Source organism: Alternaria burnsii (genome assembly GCF_013036055.1).
Source record: "Alternaria burnsii strain CBS107.38 chromosome Unknown 698, whole genome shotgun sequence".
Taxonomy (NCBI): domain Eukaryota; kingdom Fungi; phylum Ascomycota; class Dothideomycetes; order Pleosporales; family Pleosporaceae; genus Alternaria; species Alternaria burnsii.
In genome coordinates, this window is record NW_024066111.1 from 1874506 (window position 1) to 1889335 (window position 14830).

At 53.2% G+C, this 14830-nt stretch overlaps 6 protein-coding genes across 6 annotated transcripts; 3 read left to right on the forward strand and 3 right to left on the reverse strand.

Moving 5' to 3' along the window:
• Positions 1 to 115: 115 nt before the first annotated feature.
• Positions 116 to 2098, reverse strand: GT037_004795 (dna rna polymerase; the record flags this gene model as incomplete). Its single annotated transcript, XM_038929842.1, has 1 exon — positions 116 to 2098. One exon carries the CDS (start codon positions 2096 to 2098, stop codon positions 116 to 118), a length of 1983 nt encoding a protein of 660 aa, XP_038788114.1.
• Positions 2099 to 2579: 481 nt separating this feature from the next.
• Positions 2580 to 4766, forward strand: GT037_004796 (uncharacterized protein; the record flags this gene model as incomplete). The annotated part of the gene is made up of 1 exon (XM_038929843.1): positions 2580 to 4766. The coding sequence occupies one exon, from the start codon at positions 2580 to 2582 to the stop codon at positions 4764 to 4766; it is 2187 nt and encodes a 728-aa protein (XP_038788115.1).
• Positions 4767 to 5452: 686 nt separating this feature from the next.
• Positions 5453 to 6661, reverse strand: GT037_004797 (membrane zinc transporter; the record flags this gene model as incomplete). Its single annotated transcript, XM_038929844.1, has 2 exons — positions 5453 to 6447; positions 6496 to 6661. The coding sequence occupies 2 exons, from the start codon at positions 6659 to 6661 to the stop codon at positions 5453 to 5455; spliced, it is 1161 nt and encodes a 386-aa protein (XP_038788116.1).
• A 2001-nt stretch (positions 6662 to 8662) lies between these two features.
• GT037_004798 (opsin-1 protein) lies at positions 8663 to 9698 on the forward strand (the record flags this gene model as incomplete). Its single annotated transcript, XM_038929845.1, has 3 exons — positions 8663 to 8884; positions 8937 to 9427; positions 9482 to 9698. The coding sequence occupies 3 exons, from the start codon at positions 8663 to 8665 to the stop codon at positions 9696 to 9698; spliced, it is 930 nt and encodes a 309-aa protein (XP_038788117.1).
• Positions 9699 to 11156: 1458 nt separating this feature from the next.
• GT037_004799 (uncharacterized protein) lies at positions 11157 to 11678 on the forward strand (the record flags this gene model as incomplete). Its single annotated transcript, XM_038929846.1, has 2 exons — positions 11157 to 11311; positions 11402 to 11678. 2 exons carry the CDS (start codon positions 11157 to 11159, stop codon positions 11676 to 11678), a joined length of 432 nt encoding a protein of 143 aa, XP_038788118.1.
• Positions 11679 to 12039: 361 nt separating this feature from the next.
• GT037_004800 (quinate permease) lies at positions 12040 to 13882 on the reverse strand (the record flags this gene model as incomplete). Its single annotated transcript, XM_038929847.1, has 5 exons — positions 12040 to 12336; positions 12390 to 13177; positions 13231 to 13249; positions 13303 to 13636; positions 13692 to 13882. 5 exons carry the CDS (start codon positions 13880 to 13882, stop codon positions 12040 to 12042), a joined length of 1629 nt encoding a protein of 542 aa, XP_038788119.1.
• Positions 13883 to 14830: the final 948 nt, after the last annotated feature.

Genomic DNA, 14830 nt, shown 5'->3' on the forward strand with positions numbered 1-14830 from the left:
AGGAGAACAAAACTGCAGGGTCGCAATGCAGGGTACTACTGGGGGTACAGAAAAAGTCAAACAACGGTGCATTAATAGGTTTCAGCATCTTTGTCTGGGTATCATATGTTTATCTTTAGTTGCCGTTGCCAAGCGAGAAGAAAGCCCTTCTCTTTTCTTTCGCCTGCTGTTCTGAAATTGACCCTTCATTCTTCGGTCTTCCGCGCTTTCCCTTTTTGGTTATTGGCTTGGGGGCGATGGATTGCTTCTCTGGTGACGGCGCTGTAGATTTGACAACTTCTCTGATAGTCTGTTTCGAAAGGCAAAAGTCGATATGGGCATTGAAGCTCGCGTCATCTGGCGGTTGAGAGATGGAGCAAATGGGACACTGCCATTGCGGTTCGGGCGCCGATAGATCCTCTTCCTGATGCCCTTGTTCCTGAGACAGCTTCTCCAACTCATTCATCTCGTCGTTGCGCTCTTGTTGTGCGGCTTCTTCAAATTCCTCCTCCGGCCAGGTCTCCCATGTCCCTTCATTCTTTGAGGTGGAGGCCTCTGAAGAAGTCGACGATGTCTTGGCTGCACGGCCGAAGAAGTCGATTCCAGGCTTCTTTGTGCTGATGATCTGTGTGACTCTCAGGCCCATGAGACGCAGCTTCAGGTCCGGTATTTCCTTCATCAGCTTCTCCAGCATAGGGAGACTGTATCTGTATAAGTCATCCGCTTTGTTAACAGCAAATGGTGGTGTCGTCTGTCGTGTATGCACTTCGTAGGTATGAAGTTTGATCTTGATGCAGAGGGTCTTCCCTTTATACTCAGTGCGCTTCAGGTCTCCTTCGAGCTCTTCGGCGACGTGACGAAGCTTGTCGCGCAGGGCATCGCGATCCCCTAACTCCCTGAAAGTAGTTTCTGTCCCGACACTCTTGCGCTCACGGTCTTCCGCAGGTTTGACAATGGTACGTCCCAGACCTAGATAGCACTGCATCAAGAACTGGAATGCCTTCTGACCGAATAGCTTCGCCAGATATGCTCGATGTGCATAGATGTCTCCGCAGGTCTTCACGCCTATAGCATCCAGCTCTCGTTCAAAGACGCGACCAATGCCGTTCACCTTCCGTGTAGGTAGGGTCCTCATGAACTCCACAATCGTCTGTCTGTCGCTAGGGAGCAGAAACTGCCCATTTGGCTTGTTCTTATTTGAGCAGATCTTGGCGAGTTTGGCATTCGCTGCGATACCGGCAGAGACGGTAATCTTGGCCTTCTCATAGACGTCTGCGCGCATTTGGCTGACTGCTTCCTCGGGGGTCATATGATGCTCTTGGCAGTACTCTGTAAGATTCAGGTATGCCTCGTCGCAGCTCGCACTCTGGAAATTAGGATCGTACAGTGCAAGGACTTGGCGGACCTCTTCTGCCTTGGCCATGTATTTCGCGAAGTTCATAGGGACGCAAATTAGCTGTGGACAGAGTTTCATGGCAACAAAACCGGCCATGCCCGAGCGGCAGCCAAACTTCCTCGCATGATAGTTGCAGGTCGTCAGCACACCTTTGCCGACCGCAAACGGAACGTCTTTCAGCTCCGGGCGATCGAGCTCCTCTACGGCGGCATAAAAAGCATCACAATCGAGGTGTACAATGACCTGACTCAGGTCCCTGCTCAGCTCCAATTCAGCGATATAGTCGTCGGCTCTGCGCTGGTCAGAGGTCAGGTCAGTCTTGTCCAGCTGACGTCTCTTTGCCAGAATCTTGTTGATCTTCTCTGTAAGATTCTTGTCCTTGACCTGCTCATTGTTGAAGAACTTGGATCCCTTGGATGCATTGTAGATGACCTCGGAGACCTTTGCTTGGTCTACAGTATCTTGTCCGGCTTTTGTGAGCGAGGGGCCGAGCAGGTGGTACTTTAAGGAGTCGTGCTCGGCCGAGGCTGTTGGTGCGGGCCGTGGACGCTCTGGTCTGTCTCGAGATTCTGCTTGTGGAGTGGTCATGGTGGGTGAGGCAGGCGCGGGAGGCAAATCGAAAGCGTCAAGGGTTGGACTACTGAGGCCATAGTGGGAGACGGGCGAGCCACGAGGCTGCTCGCATGGTACGAGTGAAGGGGCAGACGCTGCGGCATCGCTCATGGTAAGTGGGCGGGGGGGTCATGTTCGGGAGAGGACGAGATGATGGCCCACTAAAACGCGAGATGAGGCGTGGAAGACTCATGACGCGCTTTCACGCTTGCGCCCAGCTGGGACTAGCCTCCCTGAAACCGTGCTCTCCAGGATATTCAGGGCCACCAGAATCACCTCACACCAACACAGACACTCGCTCCGCACAGCCCGAAACCCCTCTCCTGTTCTCGTCCATCCCTTTGACAATGGACTGGACACCAACCGTCTACAACCCTCCACCGCTGGCATTGTAGAAGTGGGGCAATACACGTAGAGCTCGCTGCTGTTTCGACCCTGCAGACACCCGACACGCTACTAGCGGCCATCAACATACCACCATCAACACCGCCATTACCCCCGAGCAACCACCTGTAGCCTCCCCGGAAGGCCATGATCTCCCTCCGCACACGCAGCATAACACCTACCCTATAGCTGCACCACTCCCTAGAGGATGCCCATCGAACGAACCGACCGAAATAACCCACGGCCATTGAAGCCGACGCTCGCTAGTAACCGAACTGCTGCGAAGACGCCCTTGACCCCTCGACTTGCGGTTGCGCCCACCGCCTCCTCCACCGTTAGCTCATCGAGCACCCGCACCACCCGCACCAGCAATGGAACCACCCCGGCCAAGCCTGCTGCTTCCGCACACAACGACGTAACGCCTGTCAAGGCCTTCCTGAGCAGCAATGTGACTCCTCGCTCTTCTTCGAGGAAATCCCGCGTCGGTGTAGACAGCACCTCGTCGACACCCAGCGGCACTCCCTCCGCCACGCCGAGCAGCTCGCGGCCAGGGTCCACGGTAGACTTTCACAGTGGACACAGTGCCGTGGGAAAGAGCGGTGCTTCTTCAGTCGGAGTCCGCCCGCGCAGTACTCCGGGTCCAAGCAGCAGCCATGTCACGCCAACCCCGAGGTCTTCGATTGGCGCCTACAACAATGCCCCGTCCGAGACGGGTTCCAGGAAAGACGCTTCGTCGCTGTTTTTCCATGCCAACGACGCCCGCCCGCACGAGCAACCGGCACCAGTACTGGCAACAGCACCCCCAAAGAAAACACCTACCTTCTTCTACGCCGATGGCAGACAAGATGACGCCCCTCCCAAACACAACGTGCCGTCGCCACCGCTGTCATCTGTCGGCAGGGCTCAGCCAGAGAGCAAGTTCTTCCACGCAGACTCGCTTTCCGAGAAAAAAGACCGCCAGCCCATCCTCACTCCGCCAGTTATGCCCATGTCGCCAGATCTGCTCCCGCCTTCTGAGAACCTACAGTCGCTGCGTCCACCATCCCCTACCAAAGACTTTGCGCATCTGTCGTATCGCAAGGGAGCCTCTCAGGTCCGGCCAGCTCTTAGTAGAGGCAGTTCTGGAAACTCGGCTTTGGCCATCTTGGCTGGACCGAACACGCCGGATGTGTCTGATCGCACCAGACGCAGGTCCAGTGTTGCCTCTACTATAAAGCGAGGACATGTCAAGAGTTCTAGCCTGTCATCAATCGATTCTGTGACTAGCTTGAAAAAGGCACCGACTGCTGAACCATCCGCTATGGCACCAAGCCCGCTACATACTGAAAATCGTGCTCCTGGCGATGCAGCAGCTACGCCCTCTCCACGCTTGACTGCGTTCTCCCCTATAGGATCTCCAGTATCCGGCAGTCCATCGAGAAACAGTGATGGCAAGAGTGCGCTCGAGATGATGAACGAGCTTGCTGCCAACGCACGAAGGGAACGTAAAGTGCTTGACCTCGAGATCAGTAACTCCTCGCTTCTTGCTATCAATCGGTCCTTGGAAAAAGAAGTTCGAAAGCAAAAGGCTGAACTCAGACGCTTCCGTCGCATGAGCCGAGCTGGAGTCTTTTCTGCTGACACGACTGGCGAACCCCTGGAAACCTCGGCTATTGGCGCTGGTAATATAGGAGATTTGTCTGACATGTCCGAGGCGGAAGAAGAAGAAACACCTGAAGAGGAGGATGAGGACCCGGAAAGTAGCGACTCTTCTTTCGACGACAGCGCTTTGAGCCCAAGCGCGCAACTGGAGCGGGATGAAACACATCGCTCACGAGACGAGAAGCGTCTCCAGTTAGACCTCTCAAAACATCGAGAGATGCTCAACGACAGTCAGAAGATGAATCAGAGTCTAAAGAAATGTCTCGGGTGGACAGAGCAACTGATTAAGGATGGCCAAAAGGCATTGGAGTACAAAGTGCACGTCAGCGATGTCAAAGTAGGTGGCCGCGTACTTGTTCCAGAAGACGACGACAACGATATCAGCGAAAAGCGGGAATCCAGGGGCCTCCTCAGCCCTTGGAGTCCAATACACAGCGCCATAGAAGCTCTGGACTCTCCGTTCTTCCCACAACAGAGCCGAGTCATCGACCGAGACAGTGGCATAGACCTCGAAGGTCTTGAACACATGGAGGAAGACAGCGACCAGTCTCGGGCAGCATCTCCGGTGGACGAGGGCCCATCTGGGAGTCCTGTGAAAGAGTTCCGTCCCAAACTGCCAGGGCAATGGATCTCGTACGCAACGACACGTGAAACGGACCTGAAGAAGCACGAGACCCTCAGCCCACTTGGCTCGCCATTTGAAGAGCGAATCAGATATCTCCATGCGTCTATCGACGCCCTGGAAGCATCATAACCATAAAAATTTTCGCTTCTTCCAGTTTGCACATACCCATCTTACATACCCAACTTTTGTTTGCAGCATGGGAACAGGCGTTTACTATAAAGGACACCTTTGCTGGTCTGCATTTTCACACTACTGGCGCACAACGGCACAATGCGTCGAATGTGATTTCGACGCCCCTACGACCGTTTCATTTGTTTTTGATTGTTCGTTCTTTTCACGGCCGCAATGTACACTCTCGTTTATTTGATAATGTCTGAATCTACGGCCTTGAACAATCTTTGACAAGATTGGGTCGCGTATTGGGCTTTTGTGTGTGCAGTCAGTCAGTTTTAATGATACCCCCCGCTTCAAGCGTTTATATACAAACACATACATAGCCAATACATACATCACCTTTTCACTTGTTAGCCATGTAGAGCTTGTACTATCTTCGCGATGATTGCTCGGGCGGTCTGCTGAGCTGAGCTGTGACGTACACGGGACCAAGCATTGTAAGACGACATCAAGTCGAATATTGAAACAATGAATATTTTTGAATCCGTCTAAAGATGTTTGTCTATTGCAATTTTCTCTTACATATTCCTCTGTCTGAACAGAAAAGCGACAATAGAGCCAGCATTGACCTAGAGGTATCCAGAAAAGCAAACAATGAACATGTAGAAGAAAAAATAACCATGAACCACGTGACACGTCGATTAAGCCCAGTAACCCAGGAGCGCCATCAGACCAGCACCAAGGACCATGAGGCCGAAAGCCTTGAGTGTCCGACTGACAGGGCCTTTTTGCATGTAAGGGCTGAACATGAACTCATGGGCCATGAGCTCGACGAGTCCAGTGTAGATCAGGATACCAGCACTGATAGAATCAAAAACACCATTGGTAAGCAGTGTAGTGCGTGACTCGGGAGCGAACGATTGTCGGACACCTAGGCCGATGGCAATAGCGATGGGAGTGGAGAGACCATAAGCTAGACCAAGGAGGTACGGTGTCCAGCGCTTGGATGCTGGCCAGGGAACCTCAGCCAGACGCGTTCCCAGCCCAAGGCCCTCGAACATCTGGTGGAACACCAAGACGATGTAAAGCGTAATGAACTCCTCGCCAGAGACAGCAAGTGTGAGACCGATGAAGATGGAGTGGAAAATGACACCAAACTCGAGGATGAAGACGGCCGTCAGCTGGGAAGCGTAACCCTCTGGTACGAGAGCGCGAGGCGTCATATCGGACTTCGACTCAGCTTCGTGGTCAACGTGGTCGCGTTGATGGCCAAGATGATCTTCTCCGCGCATGTTAGGGTTGGTACCTGCAGACCCTTCAATGTCACCCGCCTTTTGCTCCTTCAGGTTGTTGTCGAAGCTGTTGTAGTCCTCGGCGTGCGCCGCGGGTGGGATTCCTGTAGGTGCGTGGCTATGCTCATGATCATGATCATTACCGAACTTGGCATAACGCATGGTCATGAGCTCAAGGAAGAACATAAGGAAGAGGGTCATAAGGGCAATGCCCTCAGGCCAAGGGTATGCAGCAATGACACCGGTCAGACACTCGTTACCCAGTGCTTCGTTCGCTGGTGCGAGAAGATGGATGAATGCAGTGGTGATGATCACACCTGAACCAAAGTACTTTGCAGCGAAGAAGACCCAGTTAGGTACCAACTTGTGGCGCGTACGTCTTGCCAGAACAGGGAACATGGCACCTATGTGATGTTAGCGTGCAAAGATCAAGGAGAGATTATTGTACATACCGAAGGTAGATGCCACCATGATCACAAAAATGGACGAGATGCGGGTACCCATACGGCCATCATACTCGTTGTCGCTGCCACAAGTGATGACCTCGTCGGGCTGTGTCTCTGCACCCTGATCTTGACGCAGCACAAGGCGTGCAATCTCGAAAGCGGTAGAAGCCATAGTGGTATGGAAAGAGCTTGCAATAGATGAAGAAGGGCGGTGTTGCAAAGTATTCGCCTAAGGTATTTTTGACCAAAAGGGTCTTCAATATTGTTGATCTCTCGTTGGTTCGGGCCCGGAAATCTGGTAGTGGTCCAGCGGAGCAGCAGAATCCAGTAAGCTTTCTTGGGTATGCAGAGAAGCTTGGTTCCGGCTCGGCGGTACGTGTCTTGTACAGTCTTGGGCAACAACAAGCACTATATAGTGGACATTTGACGGCAATTAAGCACCCTGATGGATAGAAAGAAAAGCTTGAAAGGCCTCATAAGAACTTACGAGGCAGAGCGCCGGTAGGAGGATGTGACGACGGGCCATATGCCAAAAGAGCTTTACCCAGAGTACCGTGATGGTGCGCTAAGAGCGAATATTCCACTGGTGCATTGATAAGAGGCCTATCGCGTCCACCGTGGCTGTCATTCGTGGGGGACGTATTGAAGAGCTATTAGGATATGAAAAGAACGTGGGATCTGTGTCAACCATGGTGTTGGTATTCAGCATGCGCGACGATGAAGTTGTTAGTACGCGGCGAACGAGCGTTCGGCAACTGCCAACTTAGTCAGCCACGATGTTAGCGCGACTCGACTTACTCGAGGCGAACCCTCAACAATCCTACCATGGAGAAGTTCGCGTCCACTTTAAACTCTGGGGCGGTATCAAGTGGATGAAATTGAAATAGATCTGGAAACACGACACCTTCAGCGCGCACTTCGACGAACCAAGGGAAAAAAATGAACATCCCAAGCATGTCCGCACCCAAAGTACAACCCAAATTCCGATGAGCTCACCACCCAACAATACATGCCTATGGATGCAGGCGCGAAAGTAAGAATATGAACTACGCCGTGATGGAGTGGTGAGAAAGTAGCGGGATACTTGTGTTGAGATGGCGAGGCTGTCACAAAACTTGGCAAATGGCCCCGTTGAGTAATATGCTGAGGCTGGGCGTGTCGCGATGCTCGTTGTAACTGCATTTAGGTTCAGACGGAACCAACTGATGTGGTGATAGGCGCAGTCTCCGCAATCTCCTCACGCGCTGCCGCGTGATCCGAGGATATGTACCGGGCATCGTCGACAAAGACAGAAATGTAGATGCACGTCGTCTCAGACAGTAAAGAGTCCAGGATACTCCCTATAACAACAAAACGTATGCACTTCGGCCCGCTTCAGCTCTTCAGAAGCTCTGAATGGTTGGATCAGATCACACCACCGTGAGGGGCTATCGACTGGTGAGATGTAGAGTACCCGCCAATGCGCGACAGGGCGGGGTCGTCGCATGTACAATTGGGTTCGATGGCCATGGCGATGTCAGCGACTTGATGGAATCCAGGCGATCGAGACATGCAACATGGAAATGAACATCGGCGCACGGAAGAGGGGGATCGAAAAGTTAATACAATCGGTGGTACTGAAACCTGTTTGTGAGGCTAGACGCGAGCAGCCGAGGGCGTGCACACTGCGCTTTGTTGCTGTGGGGAACATCCTGGACGGCTTGGCGCGGTGAAGCATTGATGATGTACCAAAGTACTCTTTCGCGTAGCAACCAGCCCCACTCGACGAGGACACTCCAATGCCTCAACCACGCGTGCAGAAGACGCCATTGACGGCCGCCATGACAGCTCCAGTGCATTAATGAGTGCATTCGCGCAGAGAGTTCAGACCCTTGATTTGAATCTGTTAGGCGCGAGCTGATGTTCGTGCATCCTTGCTTCTCACGCAGGCCGTAGCGGGAACCAATCAATAGCGCATGCCGTGAGGGGCTATGACGTCTCGATTCCTGTTTCGTATAGCTCCTGCCGCAGCTCCAACAGGTGACCGCATAGCTGCCTAGCTTCTCCTCTTTATAACTCCGCCTCGTCTCACTCTATTCCTTCATCTCACTGTCAACTCTCCCATCGATCACTCGTCAGCACATACAGTTGCTGTCAAGGTCCCGGAGTCAATTTACAACACCAAATCGCCATCATGATTGAGGAAGTCTTGAAGAAGACCTCGGAGATGTTCCCGCTGCCCACGGCAACGGCCTCATCTCTGCCTTCGGTTGCTCCCGTTCCCACTGTCATCCCCGGCAGCGAGCCTGTCTACGAGGTTGCTGGCGATGCTGGACAGAAGACGCTTTGGGTTGTCTTTGTCCTTATGCTGATCGCCTCTGCTGGATTCACTGTCATGTCATGGAAGGTCCCATTGGTAAGGACTCCGTTCCGAGTGACTTGAAACGCAATGCCTAACACCCTGCTAGAACAAGCGCCTTTACCATGTCATCACCACCATCATCACCCTCACGGCTGCCCTCTCCTACTTCGCCATGGCCACTGGACACGGTGTTTCCCTGAACAAGATTGTCGAGCGCGAGCAACATGACCACGTTCCCGACACCTACACCACCACCTACCGCCAGGTCTACTGGGCCCGTTACGTCGACTGGAGCATCACCACCCCTCTCCTGCTCCTCGATCTCGGTCTCCTTGCTGGTATGTCCGGAGGACACATGATCATGATGATCGTTGCCGACTTGATCATGGTTCTTACTGGTCTGTTTGCTGCCTTCGGCACTGAGGACACTCCCCAGAAGTGGGGCTGGTACACAATTGCCTGCATTGCCTTCATCTTCATCTTCTGGCACCTTGGCCTTAACGGTGGCGCCAACGCCCGCGCCAAAGGTGACAAGCTCCGCACTTTCTTCGTCTCCATCGCTGTCTACACTGCCATCCTCTGGACTGCCTACCCCATGTAAGTTTATCCGTCATCGTATCCCTTCTCTTCATGACACTAATACTTTCGCAGTGTTTGGGGTGTTGCCGACGGTGCCCGCAAGGCAAGCGTTGATGCTGAAATCATTTCCTACGCTATCCTCGATGTCCTTGCCAAGGCTGTCTTCGGTGCCTGGCTCCTTGTTGCCCACGCCAACATGCGCGAGAGCGATGTTGAGCTCAACGGCTTCTGGGCTAACGGTCTCAGCCGCGAGGGTGCCATCCGCATCGGTGAGGACGACGGTGCTTAAATGCACTAATCTGTATCACTCTCACTACAGAATGCTTTGACAAGAGTGGTTCGCCTGTGATGGGACCGGAACCTGGGATGAAAGAAAAAGCTTACGCGGCATGTGTCTGTTTCCTACTGTCCTTTTAGTCAGTAGTTCTCCTCAATGATCTAGCTTTTCATCAATGGAGTTGGGGGGCTTGTCAATAGTTACGGGATTGGACGCCCATGATGTGGACGTATGTAGTTAATGCGATAATGATATTGATCTCGTACTTTGTTCAGGACCGCGTCCCGGCTTACCGCCGAACCACTCAATCTGATATGCCGCATGGAAATAGTGATCCGCGTGTTCCGATCCCCTTGTTGAGGTCTCTTATATATTCAAGTGTTCTTGGCTGTGTCGCTGTATTCTTGTTTGGTCATCCATTAGTGAGACCTTTATAGTCTACCATGTTATCGTCAGTCCTTACCATTGTGCTTGCGGCACTTCTTATGCAACCGTAAGATAATTCTAGCCGCGCCGTTTTCCATACCCTGACGTATAACCCAGCGCATTCTCGGTCAGCCCTACCTCGCCGTCTCCCACGCCCACACCATCAGCAGACTGCGTGGTCAATGTATTCAAATCGCCACCTCGCCAGTTTAACTGCACCTTCTATGGAACCACGACTACTTCGACTGTGTACACGGACTGCGGTGGATGCGCGCTGAAGACGAAGGTTTTGGGCGTAGGGCTTGTGAGTGTCTCTTTTCCAGCATCGTAGATTGGGAAAGCTGATTATGGTGACATTCGTAGGGTTGCCGGGTCTCTACGACGGTTCCAGGAACTGCAACTGCCACAGTTACGGCTTGTAAGAAGGATTGATGATGCTGGGAGGTGCGACAACGAGTAGACGTGGGGAAAGGCAGCTTGGTTGGCGTTGATGTGTCGTATTATCTAGCATACCATGAATACCAGGACGCGAAATCTACACAAAAACGTTAGCAGTGGGGCGGTGATTGCTAGTCCAGGTACTTGGGCATTCCTCGACAAGATCGACTGCAGATGCCCAAGCCGCCTCACATGGCAACCTTTCGGCGCCGCGTCAAGAAAGTGTCGCTAGGGATGAAACGTGCGGCATGTGCTCATCGCTTCGCGCATGGACTCGATGCTGGTCAGACAAGGCTCCGTCTGACGCGAAAATCAAGGCAGCACGATCATGTCTTGCCGCCTTGGGGGGGTGCGTCTTTTTGCTCATCCGACGTAAGGTGACGCGGTGACGGCACGCGCCTGATCCCTGCTGTATCGCTGCAGGGATTCGGTAGGCGGCTGCCCCGCAACCAAGGCGCGATGCAACAGAGCAACCTTGGAAGGCACCTCTCCCCTCTCGTCTCACACTGAGACTCTCCTTAAGTACCCGTAGCAGCCCCTTTGATCGCAAGTCACCAACCTCACTTACTATCCCATCTTCCTGAGCGACTAACAACAATTGCCAACATGACGTCCGAGCACACTGACATTGTCGACGAGACGCCCATCTCTCCCGTTCGCTCTCTAGACAGGCGCAACAGTCTGGAGAAGCACCTGCAGCATCGTCCGGAACCGCAGGATCTGAAGAACAGGCATATCCTGCTAGACACCACTACTGCGCCGTATGTTCCTGACCCCGGCAAGCTCATGGAGCTCTACTGGAGGGAGCTCTTTCCTCTACAACAGCCTCACTAACGCCCAATCTGCAACAGTGCTCTCCAAGCCAAGGCCCTCGAGCTCGAGCGCCAGCGCGCAACCGACAATCTCAAGAAGGGCCTCAACTCCCGTCCTGAACGCGCCGAGCTCGTCGACCGCAACATCCTCCCCGCCTCCAACGCTGCGCCTGCTCTACAGGGACACCAGAAGGAACTCGAAATGCACATGAAGGCGGATAGTCTGGAGAAGGGGCTGCAGAGCAGGCCAAGCCCGGAAGAGCTTGTCAAGAAAGGCATTCTGGATGCCGACGAAGCCCCTGTTAAGGATGCTTGAGCTTCGCACCCAGCGACAGTCACAATGCTGACTTTGTCCATTCATGCATATGGCGTTAGCGGAATTTTGTCACACATTTGAGGTTGCACTGAGCTTCTTCCAAGTTGTACGATTATTGCAAACATGAGTATACAACACGTCACGAACCAAATTTGCTGCTCGCTGCTTTGGCACCTACTCTCTCTCTCTCTCTCTCACATGTCACATTCTCCACATAACCATATGCGGTCTTGAACAAGTGTTTGTGCAAAGAGTGGCACGAAGCTCGTGACTTCATTAAATCATCATGCTAATGCTAAGTAACGACAGCCTAGCCTCGACCAGAAACAAACTGGCAGCAACAAATCTCGCATACAGTCGTCTAGTGACCGACCTTCTCCTCACGGACAACAGTCGAGTTCTTGCCGTCCATGTCGAGTTCAGTGCCATGGGCGTGGTTCTCGCGGTCAGCCTCCATGTTCTTGACAAGCTCAGTGATACCAAAGAGATCGTCCATCTTCTCGAGCGACAGACCCTTGGTCTCGGGAATGAGGAACCAGACAAAGATGAACATGGCGAAGCAGAATGAACCGTAAGTGAAGAAAGTTCCGTAACCACCCTGACCCATAGTAGCCATCATGTTGGGAGTAGCGCGAGCGACGACGAAGTTGAAGAGCCACTGGTATAACATCAGTACATACCCCACGTGCATCTCATACAGTCAGAACTTACCTGAGTAGCAGCGGCGATGGCAACATTGAGGGAACGGAGACGTGCGGCGGGAATCTCAGACACGTAGATCCAGCAAACTGGTCCCCAACCAAACTGGAAGAAGAGGGCGAAGAGAAACACACAGACAAGGGCAAAGTATCCGGCACCCGGTACGGGCTCTCCCGCGACGGGCGGGTCAACACGCATGTAGATACCAATGTAGAACATGGCTAGTCCTTGTGCGATCGAAGTCCAGAGGAGTGAACGACGACGACCAAGAGAATCGGCGGCGAAGATTAAGAAGGCGAAACATCCAGCCATCTTAACGATACCATAAATACCGGTAGCGAAAAGCTTGACCGAGTTACCCTTGAGTCCGAGGGCGGCGAAGATTTGAGGTGCGTAGTAGTTGATGGCGTTCGTTCCAGTCATCTGTTGGCAGATCATAAGCCCGATGGAGATGAGGGCGCGCTTGCGGTTACCAGGGATGGTGAACATCTCCTTGAGAAGATCCTTAACACTGGCACCGGCAACAAGCATACGCTCGTGCTCGAGCTGATCGGCGATGTCCTTGATCTCGTCCTGGACGTAAGCATGAGACGATGGCAGGTTTCGCATGCGGGCAAGGACGGTAGTGGCTTCTTCCCACTTGTCTTGCTTGGCAAGGAAACGGGGCGACTCTTTGTTCAGGGCCATGCAGCCGACAAGGAGAACAGCGGGAAGAGCTTGAAGAGCGAGAGGGACAATGTAGACTTGCGCACCGCCGGAGAGGTGCATGAGCGATCCGTAGTTCACCCAGAACGCGAGACCTATCTCTGTCAGTATTTGGTTTACATGCAGTTCGTACGGGGCCATTTCTCACAGGTTCCTGTAGCAATGAACTAAATACGAGTCAGTGTATGTCTCACATGCATTTCGTAGAGGCACAACTTACCAATTGGTAAAGACCGGTGAGACCGCCACGGATACCACGAGGAGCGTTTTCTGAGATGTAAAGAGGGACAACCATGGAGGCGCCTCCGACACCGAGACCAGCGACGAAGCGACCGACGTACATGGCCTCAAGTGAACCCATGGCAACGGCTTGGATAACGCAACCGACAATGGTCACGAGACCAGCGACTTGGAGTGCCATCTTACGACCCCAGCGATCGGCGAACCACGAGGCGACGAAGCAACCGGCGAAACAGCCAGCTTGGAGAGTTGAGGCGATGTTGGCGTTCAAATTGGCCTTGCCGACCTTGTCGAGGTTGGTAATGTCGTATTTGCTACATGTCATGTCAGTGTCGTGAAGACGGAAATAGGTATAGAGGGAGCACATACTCTTGGAACTCCTTCAGCTCAAGTACACCACCAATGGTTCCGATATCGAATCCGAACAACATGCCACCGAAGCAGGCTGAACCAGCCATGGCGAAGGCGCGCCATCCGTAAATCTCATGAGGATCAGTCTTGATGGAGTCGTTCTTGACAATCATGCGAATGAACTTCGCACCGGCGGATGGAGACGACATGGCGGCGGATAGTTGGCGATGTTCTACCGTATCGGCTGGCTATAAAGATATATCTATCTTATCGTTAGCATGCATGATGTTGTGTAACATAGGACAGAATACATACCTTGTCGATGGGCGACTGCTAAACCTCAAACTGACCCTGGACCAGACGCTGGTGTACGGCACCAGATGGAGCTCGAAGGGAATGAGTGAAGAGAGAGATGTCTCCGCAAACTGATGTTCAAAACCCCAGTGGGATGTGCATGACAATCTATATAAACAGGATGGTACTGCGGCCCATGCGCTATCCCGCTATCCTCGCAGCACTAGCTCCTTGCTCAAGACGGGGTAACTGCCTGGTCCAACGCCGCGGTCTTTGCCATCTTGCCTCAAGCTATTGTGAACCCCAGACTAGACCCCAGACTCCACGTTCCGAATCCTCCACAGACAGCTCTCACTGCTGCCGCTAGAGCCAACCGACTTCCCCAGACTAGGTAGCTAGATTGTTAGATGGACGAGTCCTCGTGGCTCCGGCCAATGGGGTCGATTCAGAACCAGCACCGCACTTTTTCAAAGAGAGCATGGTGGTGATGTTGTCTTGGCTCGGCGGAAACCTCGTGGTGGGATTTGTGGAGTCAGTGAAAGGCCGTCTTGGAACCGCCAAGTCCGCGCCTTTTTCCGTCCAGTTGCGAGGAAGCGTGGCGTTGCAACTTCAATGAAACAAGACTTGCCAAGAGCCATGTCCCCAGGTCGGCAGACCAGTCTGGGGTGTCCCCACTCTCGAGTGTTGGGGGAGAATTGAGCAACGGCCAGCCTTTCCGTGTTTGGTCTGGTAAGATGCTGACCCCCGCTGATAGCAGGCGCTACGGTTGTTGTGGCCATTTATCCGCGTATTAGACCTGCGAAGTGGTCGGGGTCATGGATGCCCCACGGTCGCGCCGACGCGTGATGGGTCGATTGCAAAGG